Genomic DNA, 20,158 nt, shown 5'->3' on the forward strand with positions numbered 1-20,158 from the left:
AGATTTCGCGCCCTCCTCATCGTCTTATAACAAAACGCGCAACCAGGATGTTAGCAAACCTAACGGTAAGTTTGATGGCATGGAAGGTTACGACTGTGGATGAGAGATTTTAAAATATGAAATTAAGACTAAATACAGAGCAATAAATATGAATTGGATGTAAATCGCGCATAGCGCGAAAAATATTTCGCGCCCTCCTTCAGACGCTTTCACGCCCCAACGTGGGGCGCGCCTTCCCCCCAGTTTGAGAACCGCTGCCTTAGAATTATCATGGTGAAATATAATAAGAAAAAGTTTAATCAAATCCCTGCAATAATTCGATTTTTAGTACGAATTTTATCATTAGTTTTAATTAGGCTCTTTAGACTCTCGCGGGCTGCACAGAACGGTGTTGCATGCCGCATGCGACCCGCGGGCCGTAGTTTGCCCACCCCTGCCCTAGCTAGACAAAATAATTCTTTTTAGGGCCAACAGTCCACACAAACAGCTAACCCATAGTTTACGTGTGTCTCTACTTCGTATTTAAATCGTTTGTTATTTCTCCATGATAAAAGCTAAAAATCAGAAATTCAGCGTTTACGACAGTAAGTGCTGGATGCAAACATGACTCGTGTATACCGCATGGGCATTGGACAACGGTGAATGTGCCAAGAGCGGTATGGCCATCTTTTCTTGAAGGAGTATGAATGAACCAGGGTTGTAACCAAGTCACAAGGTTCCAAGTCACAAGTCAATCTCACTTTTATAGTTTCGACTCGAGTCAAGTCGAGTCATTTTAAATTCACGACTGAGTCAAGTCCGAGTCCAAGTCACGCAGTTGAGTGTCGAGTCCGGGTCATGGTGTTTTGACTCGAGCCCGAGTCCAAGTCCTTTATTGACTGTTCAGTTCCGATATGATGTCATGTGGAACCCACTTTTTACAAATCTGCTCGTTGATATCGAATGCTTCGTATTCATAACATACTGGTTTTCCTTACTGTTAACACTTTCTGGCAGCATTTTCAAGTACCAGTATTGATAGACGCAGTATCTATATTGTGATAGCTTTACTATTCTTCGAAATTACAATGAAATGCCTGTCTTTATAGATCCAGTCTCGAGTGATATGACTTGGTCCGAGTCATGCGCAATGACTGAGTACAAGTCGAGTCAATAGACAAATTGACTCGAGTGGAGTCGAGTCATTTTTCATTTTCAGGAGTTTCAGGAAAATGACTCGAGTCAAGTCGATTCACCGAAAAATCGCGACTACTCGAGTATGACTCGAGTCACTACAACCCTGGAATGAACCCTAATGAGTGTTTTGCAGAACTCATTTTTCAATTATCTTTTCTAAATGGCCTGTGCTGTGCTGTAGTATACTCTCAATGCCACGCGCTTCCCAAGTTCGAGGCATAAAATGCAGCTCTGACATAGGGTTGCCAAACGTCCGGAATTTCGTGGACATTTCCGTTATTTCACTGTAAAAACTGTGTCTGGGAGGAAACTCTAAAATATGACTAAATGTCCGGAATTCTGAAGGCTTGAAGTAGGCTGAATTCTTTTTCGCAAATCAACATAAACAATATGATTTTTATGTGGATTTATGCAATTTGAAATTTTTATTCGCGCTATGCGCGATTTATTCTAATGTATATTGATGTTAATATAGGGGCCATGCACCACCCTCTCAAAAATGAAATCAAAAGTAAATAAGAAATAACCAGCATTTACTGAAATAAGTGTAATTGTAATCGCCTTTATATGATGACGGTATATTCCTACAGTTGGTTATGGCCGTTTGCATGCTTTAGTCAAAGACGGGTATGTTCTTTTTCTTTTATTCTGGGTATCGCGAAGATATTGGACGTTATCAGCTTCCAAAATAGACCATGAGTTAGTCTGGGTAAAATGACCTTTTTTAGTAATCAGGCTCTCAATTTTTGGGTTAGACCACGGAACCCTTTCAAATTTTAAATGAAATCACGACCTTAAAGGGTTGGAAACCACTGGATGTGCCACCAGCTGGTGAATTTTATAGTTATATATGGAATGGAAGAACAAATATTATTGACAGAATTCATTCACAAAATTTAACAACCAGATACATATAATAAGCCCCAAGAAGTTGCTTCGATTACCCTATGGTTAGCCAAAGATAAGTGCTTTTTTGGCGGAAAGGGGGGGGGGTGGAGAGAAATGTTGTTTCGGATCTGGTTACCCTTACAACACACAACCAGATAATTGCACCGACCTAACAGTATTGAAGAGTTGTCAAACACAACACCGACGGACCGGATATGTTCCGCCACACGATTTCATCCAGCCCGCGAAGAAATCTGTTGCAGACCCAAGCAATCGTCAGAGCTCACATTAGAGTGGGTCCACCTATCTGTTCCACTCCACTTCCGTATACCAGTTTTAGATATCCCTGTCGTATACAGTCGATAAGCGCAAAGCTTTGCTGGTGTGACGTCATATTGACTGACAATGTGTTCATACCTCATAGTAAATCCCGCTAGTAGGCGCTAAAGAGTGTCCGGAACTTGAGCCACAAAAATATGGTAACCCTGCTCTGGCACCAAACAAGTTTTAGAACCACTATTCTGCACGTTACATATGCTATTAGGTGTAGACTATGTAGCCTATATATAGCTGTATGAAGTTTGACTCTCAGATCAGGACTTTATATTCCTAATAAAATTATTATTCTAGAAAAATGTGGAAGGATACTATGCGTCTGAATGCCAGGAAGCAATCACCGAATACGCAAAAATGTTGGAGGTAAGGCACGTGCACTGTTGGACCAAGCGACACTGCAAACTAACCTTATATACAGCCTATCTTCCGATATACGTAACCGTATAAACTTATCGTATAAATCTGATCCCACAGAAAATTCCCCTTCCTTTTCATTTCCAGCAACGATTGGTGAAGGCAGGGTTGGACCAGGTGGCGAGGAAAACGGCGGAGACGGAAACAAGAAAGCACGCTATGAGAAGATACGACGTTGCGCCGTCTATGGGGTCAGAAAAAATACGGAAAAAGTATAGCACCGAACTGCAACGAAGCATTGGAGAATGTTACAACAATACCATAAAACGGTTGGAAACACAGCAGGTATGTACTCATCGACTAGGATCTGCATCAGCTTGAGAGTATTGGAATTTAATTCGTATACCTGTTCCTCAGAAACTGCGTCAGACTATGGTTAAGGAGCATACCGAAGCCGCAACACAGCAGTATTCCAAGTTTATGGAGGTGAGGGATGTAGACCGATCGCTTTGATCCCTATGGCAATATCTGTTAGGGTCAGTCTGATATTTGCTTTTCGATGTTCGTACTCGTTCATCATTGTACATTGGGGTTTGCAAGTGATCGAATAAGTTGTTGGCCAAGCGGTTGGTCTCTCCAAGCGAGATAGTGCAATGGAGATGGGTCCGGCTTTATGGAACGGTATGTCGTTGGTTCGGTCCCCGACCGGGTCGGCGGTTAAGACCAAAAAATCGAAAGCTGGAATCCGCGGTAATCGTGCTAGGCGCTCAGCATCCACAGATAGCTTGGGGGAGTAAAAACGGAGGTGCAGACTAACTGACCATACTGTCGTATCGCATCTCCATCGTAAAAAACATCTCGATACATTCTTTTTCTCTTCTTTCTCTCCCCTAATGACATTTGCAATAGGATGATTGTAACTGCTCCTAACGCAAGGAGAGTTATTGAATCCAATTTTAATTGAACTCAAATCCCACGATCGATCCTGACAAATGATGATCCGTTGATTAAGGTTGAAATAATATATTCGAATGAACGATGTAACAAATGAATGTCCCAAATACAGCAAATAAGGTAGGTCGTGAAACTAGGTTTTAAAATAGTGGTCGCCTGCGGTTAGAGTTATAATAATGCAGACAAGCCTGCATGAAATAGAACACAAGTTAAGGACTATAGCGACCACACACAACGTAAGCAACAACGTACATTCAGCTAACCGAATAAACTAAGAGGCGACGCCTTAACAACATATATAAAGGACGGAACACGTTGCGCATAATCAACTAATGAATATAATTACTACACTAAACACTGCAGTAACATGGCTCCTCCGAAACTGCAATTTGATGAAATTGTGGTTTCGCAAACAAATTAATTCAACAAAGGCCCGCATCGTCGGGGATCGACCCACAAATACATACTACATTAAGATCTAAAGACACGTATACGTACGATAAGCATACAGTATTAAAAGAATTCAACCATTGCCACGATACCAACTAAGCGAGATTTAGACAATCATTTCAATGGAACAACTACGGTTCTGGTTTAACCGACTGACAGTGCGACTCAACTAGTATGAGCTTGTGTTTTGGCCGTTCCAGACAAGTCGGCTTTCCGTTAGCGTCTCTTCGCCAAACGAGTATCCTTGCTTTCCTCACCAACCCATCTTCTGAAGGATAAACGGAGTCGATTCTGCCCAGTTCCAGCGATGTCGTGGCAGATTTTCTTCCGACAGCAAGACGACATCACTGACTTTCAGATTCCGTACGACGCGTGTCCACTTTTGTCACCGTTGCAGAGATTGAACGTACTCTTTTCTCCACCGATTCCAAAATTCGTTGGTCATATATTGGACTCGGCGCCACCTGCGTCTCAAATCAAAACCATCTTTTTGATACACGCCAGGTGGAGGCAGAACAATGGTGGATTTCAAAGTCAATGTGATTCGGAGTCAAAGGTTCGGGAGCAGAAGGGTCATTAATGCCTGAAACATCTAATGGTCGCGAGTTAACGATACATTCAACTTTACAAAGAAAAGTTCTGAAGGATTCGTCTGAGAATGTGACCAAAATTATTCAACAATGGGTCAAGAGCAGATTTTATCGCTCTAATCTGACGCTCCACATATCCAGACATGTGGCTGGCATGCGGTATCGTAAACTTGAACTCGAAATAATCACAATTTTTCGACAACAGAAATTCACTTATTCTTTGCTGATTCATCGCCTTCAATTCTCTTTCAAGCTCGTTACTCGCGCCGACGAAATTGGTCCCACAGTCACAGCGCAATTGCTTGATTACTCCTCTCCGACAGATGAACCTTCTCAAAGCATTTATGAACGAATCCGAGGTTAAAGTATTCAGCGGTTCCAGATGAACTGCTCTCGAAGACATACAAGTGAAAACGACACAATACCTCGCGATTTCAGGGCATTTTTTCATTCTTCGGCTCAAATGTTCAGTACTTTCTGAATATCTTGCATTTATTTCTTTGTTCTTACTGCATGTCGCCACCGGCCGCTTCTTCATTACATCAGACGGTCCTTCACCGTCATGTTAGCCTGCATTGTGGTCGTGGCGCGGTACATCAGCGTCATTAACGGACGTTGCGCCCACATGGGCGGTTCCATGAGCTTTATCGGATGCCTTTGCATCAGCGGACGTTACATCCACATGCGTGGTTCCACGAGATTTATCGGCGTCATCAGCGGACGTTGCATCCACATTCGCGGTTCTATGGTCGTCATCGCATGCCTTAACATCATGATTATCCATCTCGTGATCGATTGGCGTGTCTTTCGAAGCCATCTTCGAAATTGCTTCAGTCTCCCGTTCTTACGACAAGCGTATATTATAAAACCGTAACTGCTCCTAACGTAAGGAGAGTTATTGAAACCACTTTAAATTGAACTCAAATCCCACGATCGATCCTGACAAATGATGATCCGTTGATGAAGGTTGAAATAATATATCCGAATGAACGACGTAACAAATGAATGTCCCAAATACAGCAAATAAGGTGGGTCGTGAAACTAGGTTTTAAAATAGTGGTCGCCTGCGGTAAGAGTTATAATAATGGAGACGAAATAGAATACAAGTTAAGGACTATAGCGACCACACACAACGTAAGCAACAACGTACATTCAGCTAACCAAATAAACTAAGAGGCGACGCCCTAACAACATATATAAAGGACGGAACACGTGGCGCCTAATCAACTAATGATTATAATCACTACACTAAACACTGCAGATTATTGCAGTAACAATGATAATTTATACCCTATTGACGCTACTCTGCAAGGAATCACGGAATTGAGGTTGTCAAGTGAAGTTCCTTCCTGGCTACGTCAGCAATGGAGCTACTCCTCGGGTTTCATACCTACATTTCTTCCATGCGTTTCCGTATTTATGCAATTCATTGAGTTATTTGTACAATATCTAAACTAGGAATTACCGACAATAGGCTGTAATGTGACGCTGTTATGAAGATTGTATTTTTATTGTATTTAGTTTATTGTTGTTAACGTGTTGCAACTGCTAATTAAAATTAGCGATACCATTACATTAGGGTGACCATTACATTACCTTCCTGTCTGTGAACATTGACAGTGTGTCAACGGTAGGATTGGATCGGTATAAGTGTGAATACCAGCAAGCTATCTGGTGCAACCAACTTGGCCAGATTCTCGACTATAGCCAAACTTTATATAATTGAATTTCCAATAAAAATGTAACGTGTGTTCGTTTGACTAGTCAACGAATATACGTATGTTACAGGATGTTCGTTAGGCCATATAATTCCGTGTATATTGCTCATTCGAACACGTTTCTCGAAGATTTTGACATGCCCATTCTGGGTTTGTCCAACAGATCAGTATACTGGACAGAGAGAAACCGTCCACTAGTAGCTATCTATATCTTGGCCTATGGGTAAATATGTTATTATAAGTTCCAGTTTATTTTACTAAGGATGAAATATTCAACGCTACGGGTAATGAATCATTGGAAGAGATTCACCAGCGTGTGACGAAAACCATTGCGGTATCATTGGGCGACAAACTCAACACCGATGTGTTCCGGAAGCAAGTCACTGAAAGTTTTGGACGTTCGCGGGATGAATATGCCAAACAAATGGAAGAGAGTATTCAGTCAAAGGTAAATATTAACGCGATCACATCTTACGCCGTATAGTTAGAGCAATATGGCATTGACCTCCTCGTACTGTATTCTTGGAAAATATGATTGAACCTGGACCGCCTTATTGTGTCGCATAATATTAAATCAGTATGTCAGGCAACTGTCAATATCACTCGAATAAGATCAGCTTCTTTAACAAATGTAAATTTGAGAAGACTGTTCCTTAATATTTTGAATTGTGCATAGTAGATGGGAAACTTCATAATTGTGGTATCCGTCTGTATACGCCGGACAATCTGTCATCTTGTAATGCATTTCTATGCTTTTCATCGTGGATGTCGTTTTTCAGACTGATGCAGAAAAGAGGCTGTTCTCACTTGTACAGCAGGAGCTCCGAGAAGAATGCGAAAACATGTGGATCGAGGTGCAAATGTTTTCCAGTTACAATATAATACTACAGTTAACTAACCTACGGATAGATGCGCATCACGTGATTCACGGTCGAGTGATGCTACAGTCACAGATTTGTTGTCGCTTCATAGCATGAAACGGCAACGTAATTGTTAATCCCATAGATGACGACCTGACCGCTCAAATTTATTAACGTTGATATTATTCGAAAGCTACAATCGCGCTGATTCTGATAATATACATTAGAGTTTCATTGAGGCAATGGAACCACCCCGAAATAGCTTTCAAAATCTGAAAATCGGCATTGTTCTAATCCAGTGGTTCCCAACCTTTTTCGACTCATCGCCCCCTTTTCAAGCTCAACACCGATCATCGCCCCCCTAATTTTGTGAAACGGGTTGACTAAAAAAAAAGGTCAACTTTTCGGCTCGATGTCGAATTTTACACTTTTGCAACTAAATTTCCGTGGGTTGACTAAAAATAAAAGAAGGTCATTTTTCCGATTTGACTCCAATACAGCCGTTTACCGCGTCATCGCCCCCCCTGTCGCCCCCTTCGGTATTTTCGCCCCCTGTCGCCCCCTTTGTTCATTTTCGCCCCCTTTCGCCCTCTTCGTCATTTTCGCCCCCCTAGACCGCCAAATCGCCCCCTGGGGGGCGATATCGCCCACGTTGGGAACCACTGTTCTAAACAATCGCAACGATGCAGCACAAGTACCATAACAATGGTCTTTGCCTGGTTTGCGATTGTTCAGAACAATGCCGACTTTCAGACTTTGAGGGGTATTTCGAAGGGGGTTCCATTGCCCTGATCAGATTTTGATGTATATTATCAAAATCAGTGCGACAGTAGCTTTCAAATATGATCAACTTCATTAAATTTGAGCGCTCGGGTCGTCATCTATGGGATTAGTAATGACGTTGCCGTTTCATGCTATGAAGCGACAACAAATCTGCGACTGTAGCATCACTCGACCGTGAATCACGTGATGCGCATCTATCCATAGGTTATTTATTTATAATAATACGACTAAGCTCTAAGTAGGATGACGTCACAGTGATACTAAATAATCTCTCGGTATTACGTGAAAGATCTCACGCGTAACGATTAGAGCTGGGTTAAATCCAGTACCTGAGTGATTCGATTCTTAATCACGTATTACGGTTCGAGTCGAGTCGAGTATTCGAGTATCCCGCATTATGACGTCAGAACAGAATGTAGTATGTCAAATCCAAATATGTACCTTTTATGCCACCACAAAGAACATATTGCCTGTTATCAGCCACATTAGAGATACTTTGGTATTTTTTCAACCATACCGATTTCATTGCACATCTTGACAATGTTGTGGGATGATCGTGACGTCGGAAATGTGTTATTTCCAGTAATGTGCGTAGCTTTGTGCTATGTCTCGTATGCTGCGACACGGCAAATCAAGGTTTCAAGCCCCCCTCAGTAGAAAATATTATCAAAACTACAAACCTCGCTAGTAAATTGACTTTCAGTTGCTCGGAGCATGTAATTTTAGTACTCGAAAAAATCGTATTTTACTACTCGACTCGAAACATTGAAATTAATACTCTGTTCGGGTTCGAGTACTCGAATCATTGTGCCCAGCCCTAGTGACAATATGAGTCACGAAATGTTTTTTCAGAGAATAAGTAAATTTAAATCCGATCGTGGTCCACATATACTCCGTCATCTCGGAAGCAGGGCTGAACACTGCGATTCAAGTAATCAAATCCGAATCGAATAGTAATCGTAATTACTCAATTCGAGTAGTGAGAAACTAAGTTTCCGAATATACTAAATGCTTAAGCCGCTTTTGGGAATGATGCTAAAAACGTTACGTGCCATTCCAACTATCGTAATACGATTTCAGATGAATAGATGCGCCCTCGCTCAGACTATAGGACAGCTGGATAATTCTAGTTGACTAAATACTATAACTTTTTTGCAGTAATCTTAATTCTAATTTAATTTCTGTATATTTTCTTAAAATGCAACGGGATAACTGTGTAGAGTACGACGTGTATCCAACTTAGTGTACAGATATTTGCTATTCTCATGATTATGAGCATTAACTCTGATTTCATAGTAAACTAATTTGATTTTTGTTGCATCTGTTTCTTATTCTGAATTTAATTTAATTTCCAATTGTTCAAACTTTGAAGGAATTTGTACAAAATGTTTGGTTATAATTCTAATTCCTATCTGATTTGGATAACTTGAAAATATTCCATTTCATCTCTACCTCCATCATTTCTCAGAGGCTGATGAAGTATTTTCAAGAGGACGAGCTGGACAAACACAAAGACGACATCGACGCTCAAATCGCTGATAAGTTCTGGAGGAACGCTGTGAACGCTACTGAATACAAATACATTAGACGTTTGTACGAGAGAATGGAAGCTGAGAGAGATGTTATTAAAATTGAGGTGAGAACTCAAATATATTAGAAACTTCGCGTAAGCGCTAGGCGTAAGCTATTGGCGGGCGTGGTCGCAATGGAAATGGAAGCAGCAATAACTGATAAGGGTATTACCATCGTTTCCGCAGGCTGGATGGTGCGTTGCGTCGAAACAAGATAAAAAGCATCACACCACGGTAAGCACTCTATCTTCGTTTCTCCAAACCACCAAAGGCTTACAGGTAGAGTTTCCATCGACATGGATGGAAAATTCATGATCAGGGTTGTAACCATGTCAAAAAGTTCCTAGTCACAAGTCAATATCACCCCTCAGTGAGCAGAGGGTCAAATCCGAGTCGTAGTGTTGTGACTCGAGTCCGAGTGCAATCACTGTGTTCACTGTTCAGTTTCAAGTCCGGGTCACGTTCAATCCCATTTTTTACAACTCTGCATTAATGATATCGAATGCCTCGCATTCATAATATACCAACTTTCTTGACTCTTTTTGACCGTTTCTGGCCATATTTACAAGTAGTTCTACCAGTACTGATAGAAAAAATACAGTAATTTGGAAACTTTACTGTTCTTCGACGTTACAATGAAATGCCTTTATTGCCTATCCGAGTCCCGAGACATTACATCCTTGCTAAGCACACCAAAAACGTATAAGTCATTATCCATTAATTTCAACACTAATTAGTAATTATTAAAAAGGTCTCTATTAATTCGCCTAATAGTCTTAATCACGCCTATTTCCGTTTTTGGTAAGCTGGCGACTACAAAAGGGTTGTCACTTCCATGCAGTTCTAACCGTGGCCTCGGTATCAAAATGAGGACACACTTAGGACAATGAACAATGTGGACATCGCTCATCAAAATAAACACAATCTGACAAATATGGACGACATGAAAACCTCCGTTATATATGTCAGGATTCATTCGGGTCACATTTGACTCGTTTGGACTAGACTGACTGCTAACTATCTCTATTCCGATCGCAGTGAAGTTTATGTGCGACCTTTAGTGAATTCTCCTTTACATTGTCAGGTTGACAGCGATCAGCACTACGCCGCAAAGCTGAATGAGCTTGTGCACGACTACAGCGAGAAATTAAAAATTGGAATCGTAAGGGATTTACATTCGGAATATTGTTGTTGCTTCTTTCATAGCCGAAGGCGTTGAACGATGGAAAATTTGTTATAGACAAATCATTCGGAGGACTCTGAAGAATACGACAATTTCGAAAACGAACTCGATCGTTCGATCGAAAGGGATTTCTACGATTTCTGTAATCCTGACTGGAATCCAGCACTGGATAAACTGGATCACATGTTGGAAAAAGAATATTTCAAAGCACGAGAGATGCACAGCAGTCTTTGGGTAAGATACTTGATAGTTATATTTGTATAATGCGGTTTTACAGAATGAATTATACAACTATAAATTTATTTTATTTCAAGGAGCAATTCAAGGAATCAGTGGAACTCGTTGTTAGTCATGTGGTTTTGAATATAGAAAAGGATTTTCAAGAGGTAAATTGTTGTTTTGTGTTTCTCTTGATACCCTGCTAGTAACTAAATGAACGTTTAGAAAATGACCGACAAACATCTCGAACCTGGTGATTTCGCCGTGTACTTCGAACAGGTCATCCTAATTACAAAATTGATGCCCGAAGAGCCTATAAAGGACGCTGTAGAAGTGTCCAAAATTGCGAAGGAGCATTACGAAGCTGTACTGGAAGACAGGATGAATCAGTTAAGGTTGTTATTGGAAGAGGCGAATGAGAGAAATAAAGAACTGCGCCCGATGCGTTACTGCAGCACCCCACCACCGAAAGAAAACTCATTACAGAAACTTATAGGATTTTTCAGAAGCGGGAAAAAACGATCGAGAAAATGAATGTAGTCAGTTTCAAATGTCGGAGCTATAACCTATACCCATACACTACTTTCTTCCAAATCATGCAATATTCTTCATGATGAACTGCGTTACAACGCGAAATAAGATTGGATCTAATTATTTAGAACTGTCGTGATTCGCTTTTATTTTTATCAATTAATAAACAGAAAATGCCAGCACACACAAGCTAAATTTCAGATATTTATTAAGGAAACTCGAAGCCTATAATTCAATACGACTGCGGAAGCCCGTGAATCCAGTTCGTAATATCCAAAAGAAACGTTCGGTGTACAGCGAGTTAATAATATTTTTCCATTACCCTACTAATATTGTCGATCAATATCAATAAATAGAATAATTAATTGGATATACGCGGAAATGAAAACGTGCTATTTACATCTCAGCATCTCATAGTATGATAGAGTCTCGATTATTTTATGTCGAACGGGCGTTCCAGAAGAGCTAGGCAATGTCATCACTCGGTCTCAGTAAATACAATTTGTCATCTTTCTTCGCGCGAGTATACCTATCCCAACTAAAGCAGACATGGACCGGAGCCGGACTGGAGTCTGGTACTGGTCGGCACCGGATTCGTACTTTTTCATGCGGTCAGAATCGCTATTGAGTCCATTAATGAGCATGACAGTCGCAACTATACCAACCACACGCCAGTAGCTGCCAATACTAACCTATGTTAAATACAGACCTATTTGTTTTTATAGTCATGTTTCTTTTGTTGCAATATCCAATATATAACCTGAACCGCACCGTACACTCTCAACAAATAGAGTGTGCATTCACACCCGTGTAACACCCGTGATATATTAGTGTGATTGTACACCCTTGTGCGCGGGAAAAAGAACATAACTTGGAGTTACACCACGGTGTAAATCAAACAAAACATTTTAATCCAAATGATGCCTGTACGCAGGGACGTAGGTGGACCAATTACATCAATTCACTTCTATTACAATTACATTTACATGCAAAAATTAATTAATTGCATTTGGCTCAACAACAAATTACAATTGATTCAACTCTGATGGGCACATAGCACTTATATAGGGCTGGTGTGAACCTCTGAAAGGTTCAAGTTCGTGTGAGCGCGAACCTTTTTGGAAGGTTCTGTGCGAACGCGAAAGCGAACCTCATGACGTCACGTGACGTCATATTGCTAATTCCAACTCTACATTTCAGTGAAGTGATAGCCTATATTAATATACACGATACCTTGCGACGACTCGAGCCAGATGATGCCACAACCCTGAAGTACATATTGACGTTTTGAACGTCGCCAAATGTATCAATTGGGGCAATCAAATGATATATTAATCCCATAAAATCAATATCTTTCGTCGCTTTGCCAACAATTTCGACGAAGACTTACAAGGGAATATAAGCTTACGCCTTAACGGTCTATGCTAGACCGGACAATGTATTCGGCGTCGAAGTATTGCTACGTTGATATTGTGCAGAGTGTAAAACGAGTTTCTATACATGCTACCGATATTACCCCAGTAACAAGTGATACAGCAGTAGCCATCACCCCAACAGCACGGATTTGGTTTTCATGATACAATAAACATATGAAGTCATGATTGACCCCGTACACTTGCTAGATTATTTACATCAGACAACGATATCAATTTCATTGATTGATTGAATAAGCATTATTCGGTGGCTATGTGTATTTCGCTCATGATGTTGTGTGATTGCGGGTCAAGCTGACAGCATAGAGAGTCACTAAATGTTCACAAACGGAGAGCTGGATATTTCGAGCGAACTTTTGTCACAAAGTAAGTGAAATATTTGAGATTTTCAAGGTGCTCGTTGATTTTTTATGCTGCCAGCGCTATGCATAGAGTGGCCCGCAGTTGAAATACAATAAATTTCAACCAAAGATGTTATAATGAAGTGAAAATTGTAATACATGAAAAAGGTTCACAGTGCCGAACCTACCCAGGTTCGTTTGTGAAAATGAACCTCTAAATTTGTGAGGTTCACACACAGAACGCGAACGTGAACCTCTCGTTCACACCATCCCTACTTGTAACCGCGATATAATTTTGAGTTGGATTCTTTTTTCGTTTACCGCCTTGATGTGTGAATACACACTCTTTTCGCTAAGAGGGTATGATCTACTGTTTTTGTAGGTTACTAGAAATAGGTATGCTCGTAGATGATTTTTTTTAGTATTTCATTCTTCACAGATCTGCTATGAAAAAAAAGAAGAAAATGTGCTTCCGGCTCTGCCTTCCCCCGTAAATAGTTTTGACAATCATAAAGCTATATTCCCCTTCTGGGTGAATGACTGTCGGTTAAAAATCTCTGATCTAATTTTAACATCACTGCTTAAAGGGGCACTGCACTCTAAAATGATGTGATTTCAAATTGAAGGGCAAAACGAACAAAAATTTTTGGCCGCAGCCATTTTCTTCAGAACGCCACCGAAATAGAGCTGCAATTTATTGAAATTCCCACAAGTGTTTCACGCTCCAGCAGTCACGCAGAGATCGAACATTATATAGTTGTCAGCCGATGTTATGAAGGAAATCTTTCATAATGAAACGATGATTTCAACCGAATACTATAGAGGCCACATTGTATGTTGCCCAGGTCATGTCATATCAAATCAGAGTTCATTGTCATGAGCATGGGAATAGCAAACCTGTGTACAGCAAGCTGGACTCGTTTCGCACAATACAGTTCTCCGGTAGCATTTTGAGGAATAAAAGTTCGATTAGAAATAAAATTGAAGCATAAAAACATTTAACAAATTAGATTGCAATTAGAGCAAGAAACATTCCACAAATTACACAGGGATTAGATGACCAGCGTTTCGCTTTAATTATTCTAATTAGACAAGAAGAATTATCTAGTTGTCCAAGTCTGACTGATGCCTATGTAATCTATATTTTATATGTCAGGGGTGGGCAATTATCTTCCTTCGCGGGTCAAATGAGAAGTAGAAAATACGTTGGCGGGCCGAGTGAAAAATTTAAGCTATATTCTCGAGCGTATTTTAATTTTATTTCTAAATTACATTGTTAATAAATGCTGCTCAGTGAATGGGTTGATGCTAGGTAATGAGAAAGTGGTGGTTAATTAAAAATTAACTATTTGCCGTCATGATTCGAAACAATGATAAACATGATACATTTTTAACTTTCTTTAGACCCTTATCCACGTTCTTCTATTAAGGAACTAAAACATTGGTTCTCATACTTTTTTTTAGGCACGCCCGCTTCATGATAGTGAGAAATTTCGCACCCTACCCCCTCCTATCATGATATCACAACATATTAAAAAGAGCAGCCAGAGTGCTAGCAATCCCAACGACTGGTTTGGTGGTATGGAAGGTTATGGTTGTTGATGAGATAATTATATAATATCAAAGACGGACAATACATGGAGCAATAACTATACCATGAACTGGGGGTAAATCGCGCGGAGCGAGGAAAAAATTTCGTTTAACTTCGACTTCGAGCCTCGCTTCGGATGCTTTCACGCCCCCCCAGTTCGAGAACCCATGTACTGGAATTTATATGGGATAGTATAAAGGTTGTCTTGGTCACTGCATTCCGAGCAGTGTGCAGCTCAAATAGCTTTGATGTTGAGCGAATTTCGAAGTTTTCGATTGTTTCGTGTTGTTTTTTTAATAATTAAAATTCCTAATCTGGGCGACATGCTCGGCAAAACCTAAAAAGACCGGTTTACCCCTAACGCCAGTATACAAATATTTAGTGCTCTAAACCTTCTTTGAATTTCAGCTTTCGTCTTTCTCTTTTTGACATTCCCGTTCATACTTTATGGGCGATAGATATGATGAGTCATACAGTAATCACGAGCACTGATTGACTTTTTTTACGTAACAATTTGAAACACGTATCATATAATGAGGAATGTGACAATGGCGTCAAAGAAGGTTTGACTTAAACTATATGGAAAGAGTGATTTCTTGTTTTTTTTTTAATTGTTTCTCATACTTTGCCACATTCCTTTATTTTGAATCCGGATTACACATGCGAGGTAGCCTACGTAGGCAACGTAATCGTAGCATAGTAATGAACAGGCTTCAAAGTAAACGAAGTTCCTGTTTAGTTGATACAGCCTATGTGGTTTTAGTCCACGCAACAACATTCAAAAAGCAGTTTTAATGTTATGAAGTCCAAGCAACCTTTCGTGGGCCGCAAAGAATAGCTTCGCGGGCCGCACTTTGCCCAGGTCTGCTATATATATAGGTGTAATGTTTCCAATATTAAATTACCTTGAGTATGTCTCTTTTATCGTACAGTCAAATAACTTGTCGGCTGCAAATCAGGCTTTAAGCACGCTTACCATGAACATCTCGACTTCTGAGCACGCGTTCGACCCGAATATGTTACTTGTAACAACTGCACCTCCCCAACTTCCACCCGACATTGGGGAAATAGAGCTATAGTTGATTTCGGCTGTTTTCGGAGCGACGTGGACATTCGGACTCACTTCGAATATAATCGCACTGATCGCCATTTGCAAAATGAAAGAAACGCCTCTCAATGTATTCATCATTGACTTATGCTGTATCAATTCTTGCTTCGCCTTTCGTCATAACACAGCTTGTGTATACCACCATCTGGAGGAATTATCCTTGGAACAGAGCAATTTGCGAGGCGACGTAGGCTATCCCATGGTGACGGTCGCACCGGCTGCGACAGTTCATCTATTGCTCGTTCTCTCAATTTGGTGGATGTACGCTATCCATCGCCTCCACCGAGCCAGCAAGGTCATGACTGTCAAACTAGCCAAGAAGATAACGGCTGCTATATGGCTAATTGCTATTATAGTTACTGTACCGCACAAGTTTACAATTTGGAAGTCAGATACCATGCTAATTTGACGATAACATTCTGCTTTTTCCGAGCGCAGCACAAATGGATGGTGCGTGTTTACAATTTCGTTGATGCCGTGGTCATAATCTTTGTCCTGGTAACGTTGATCATCATTCTGTGTATTGCTATCCGATTGTCGATGCGTGTGCAGGAATCGAAAAGACAAAAACTCTCCACAGATCACGAACTCCGTAAAGAAGACAAAAAGGCGTTACTGCAGCTTGCTTTGATCATTGCCTCTTTCCTGTTCGGTAACGTTCCCAGGATTTTCTATGTCTCCACAACTCTACTACACGACAATCAAAGTATTCGCTTCCACGCAGCAACCTTTCTGACTTCGTGGTTCCTGTTGAACTTCGTGGAATCCGTCAACCCCATTGAGTACAATCTCGGCTCGAAGTCTATACGGGAATCGACAAAACGCACTTTGCACGGCATCTTCTGCAGATGCAGACCGCCTGCATCGCACGAAAACAGAAGCAACAGACCGCGACGGGCGAAAATAACGAAATGGCGGAGAATGACGGGGCGAAACCTAGCTCGGATCAAGCTGTGTCATAACGGAGTTCCATGCCACTTGCAAATACTTTGAACGATGCTTCGATTAATTTTCTTCTATGTGATCACTGTATACACAAATCACTTCTAACCGCGGGAAGCGGCAAAATAAACACAGTTAATGAATGCATTTTCTCAATAAGATTTGTACGTGTATATTCTACGTCTAGGCTACAGCAGTGGCTCCCAACCTTTTAGGATGTCGGCGACGCATTTCAAACTGCAGAGTACGTATAGAGCCGCATGAAAACACTGGACTAGGCTACTTATAACGAAAATTTTGAGGTGGCTAGCCTACCCCGGATCTCGCCATCCAGCTATGTCACAAGCCTGCACAAGTACACAAACTGCACATGGACTTCTATAGATTCTATATCGGGTATTTTAGTATTGATAAACGCAGATTGGCGAGTACTATACATTGAAATAAACGGAAAATGCATATCATTACTACAACATACCCATATATCTAGGGTTGCATTTAAAATAAACGGTGTTTTAAAACACTTTGTTTTAAACATGTTTTAAACAGTGTTTTAAACAAAGGCCTTTTAAAAAAAGAACAAAATTATGTTTTTGTTAAGTTGTAAAATTATGCCATAATTGTGTAAATACTTTTCATAAAACATGTTGTATGAGCCTACGGGCAATTATACCTCGATATAGCCGACGTATATCGATATGGGATGGTTGGAACCCTCAAAATAGTCGGTTCAACATTTATATAGTACAGATATTTCGTCAATGGAGCTATTTTTCCCTATATTTTCAATTATAATCTATGTCATTCCACTATGGCTTTAAAAAAAAAAAAAAAAACATGTTCTAGATGAGGACCTTGTTTTAAACATGCTTGTTTTAAATTAATTTTTGTTTTAAATGCAACCCTAATGATGTCGCTGTGACAGCTTTTCATACATTCTAGTACTTGATGCAAAAGTTTGCGGGGATTATACGCAGAGTAATATTGGACTTATTGCAATTTATATTTAACTATGAGTCGTTATTTTGATATTAGTAAAATTTTACCGAAATTTACACTTCACAGAGACGATATGACCAGCAGAACTCAAGATATATCCTTGTCGGACGGGTATTCATCCATTCCTTTGACGCTAGTCTGCAAGAATTCTCTTTCTCGGTTTACAGAAGCGGCCTTGGACGGCTTTAGACATATCTAATATCCCACATTTAATTATTCATATACAGAAATTGACTATAACCATTCATAGAAACAAACCACACCGTCGTCTATTATATTTTTGTTGCATATTTAGAGGTCAAAGAGCCGCAAGCAAGCTAGCTTGTAGCCGCGGTTGGGAATCACTGATCTACAGTAACCTATCATATCCCAGCCCAAGTGACCAGATTTACCGGTAGAGCTGACTTCAAACATTTAGGGCTTGCCATTGTGCAATGTAGCCTACTATTGTACAAATGTAGTTCTTAACCGATGTTCATACCACACGGAGAAGTGTGGTCGTTAGTTTCTTGCGGGTTGGCACCGAGCGGTCCCACTGTTATTTATAGCTGCGTAGAAGCATGCTCTTATTCCGTGACCTTCAGGAAAGATTGTCGCCACTCAAAGGGTATTGGCATCGCTTACACGCACAAAAACAAACTAAAAAGCAAACTCCTTTCGTTAGATGCGCTCGATTCCATTTTCACTTGTCGTATGCTGGGCGGAAATAAAAGATCACTAAATACTGATGACTAATAGTCGTAATTGGGGGGGGGGGGGCAGTTTCAGTCTTGCATTATAATAAAGACATATTGGCAACCTATGTTGACGCAATAGGGATGACTTTTATGCTTTTCTTTTGATTTTGCTTTTTACAGTATAAGCGAGCAAGAGCACTAGAGTCGAGACTTGATTCTATCGTAAAATAGCCCTCATAACTTATATTTGCGATCGAAAGTACTTTATGTTTGTCATCTTTGCGAATTGTTGTTAGTCTTTTTATGATTAGCCTATGACACTGGGAACAATACGTTAGTGATAAATCGTTGCATCTTTCTCGTTTTCCTCTTGCGTTAGCATTCCATTATCTGCAGATTGGTTAACCAATGTCTCGGTTACATGATTATCTCAAATTCTCATGATGAATTATTTCAGCATATCTCTCAAACGACTTCTAAGATTGAACAATATTGATTGCGGCCAAAGGGAGATGATATTCTTTTTCGCCTGCACCATCGAGATGCTTTGACGACGGAGTTGCGATACGGCCGTGAGGTCATCTAGTCTGCGCCGCCGTTTTTTTCTCCTCCATGCTATCCGTGATTGCTGAGCGCCTAGCAGGATAGCTGCGGATACCAATTTTCGAGTCTTTGGTATGACCCGGCCTGGGATCGAACCCACGACCTACCGATCGAGAAGCCGGACACATAACCATTACACTATCTCGCTCGGTAAAGCAAAGTACACTACAGTTTCAATGTCGAAAACTATCGCTGCATGTATGTTCAAGTTCAATGAATATGTTGATGTGTATAGCTCAATATAGAATGCAGTCGGCAATAATATACATCCTCAATCCCAGATGTTTTCACTTTCGATTGACAGGTATAAGCCCACGAACTGGTCACAATCAACTTTTGAGATCTTCTCCTTTGTGTAATTATTGGAACACGCATTATCTGTGTCTGGTATAACTGAGTAATATTTCCTGAGATTAATTTTTCTTCTGGAATCAACGACTACGTCGACCAATTCTGAGAGTGAGATGCTATATTACGTCAGTACATTGACGTTGCAACTTCCATTTACATTACCTTTGTGATTATGATACACGAAAATTTCAGGCAATATAATGTAATTGTAAAATATTGTTTATTGCTCCATGCTCCGTTTGTTCATTGATACCGTGTACAACGAGATTAGTTATTTCTTACGTACAAATAATACCCACAGATATCGACCCACTCGAGCAATTACAAATACCGAAGGAGTGTACGATAAAGGGATATATGAACGGGAAAACTAAACATCGGATGTAGCCTCCGCACGGCCATGAGTGTGGATATGGCTCCGGCACAATCCTATCAATGAATGAAGTGAGCTTTGTGTTATTTTCACGTTATATTGAGGTCTAAGTATGGCGGATTACGAT

General features: G+C 40.4%; 1 protein-coding gene across 1 annotated transcript in view; it reads left to right on the forward strand.

Moving 5' to 3' along the window:
• LOC145433009 (uncharacterized) overlaps positions 1–11,802 on the forward strand; it is a 29,365-nt gene extending 17,563 nt beyond the window's left edge. Inside the window, exons 8-18 of the mRNA XM_080309875.1 lie at positions 2,695–2,763; positions 2,902–3,099; positions 3,172–3,240; positions 6,729–6,914; positions 7,246–7,320; positions 9,578–9,745; positions 9,867–9,914; positions 10,765–10,842; positions 10,921–11,097; positions 11,178–11,249; positions 11,308–11,802. Coding sequence (XP_080166001.1) covers positions 2,695–2,763; positions 2,902–3,099; positions 3,172–3,240; positions 6,729–6,914; positions 7,246–7,320; positions 9,578–9,745; positions 9,867–9,914; positions 10,765–10,842; positions 10,921–11,097; positions 11,178–11,249; positions 11,308–11,616 — 1,449 coding nt within the window. The 3' untranslated portion in view covers positions 11,617–11,802. The remainder of the gene's footprint in view (positions 1–2,694; positions 2,764–2,901; positions 3,100–3,171; positions 3,241–6,728; positions 6,915–7,245; positions 7,321–9,577; positions 9,746–9,866; positions 9,915–10,764; positions 10,843–10,920; positions 11,098–11,177; positions 11,250–11,307) is intronic.
• Positions 11,803–20,158: the final 8,356 nt, after the last annotated feature.

This window comes from Botryllus schlosseri, chromosome 2, assembly GCF_051294905.1.
Source record: "Botryllus schlosseri isolate E-star chromosome 2, Bs_hap1, whole genome shotgun sequence".
Lineage (NCBI taxonomy): Eukaryota > Metazoa > Chordata > Ascidiacea > Stolidobranchia > Styelidae > Botryllus > Botryllus schlosseri.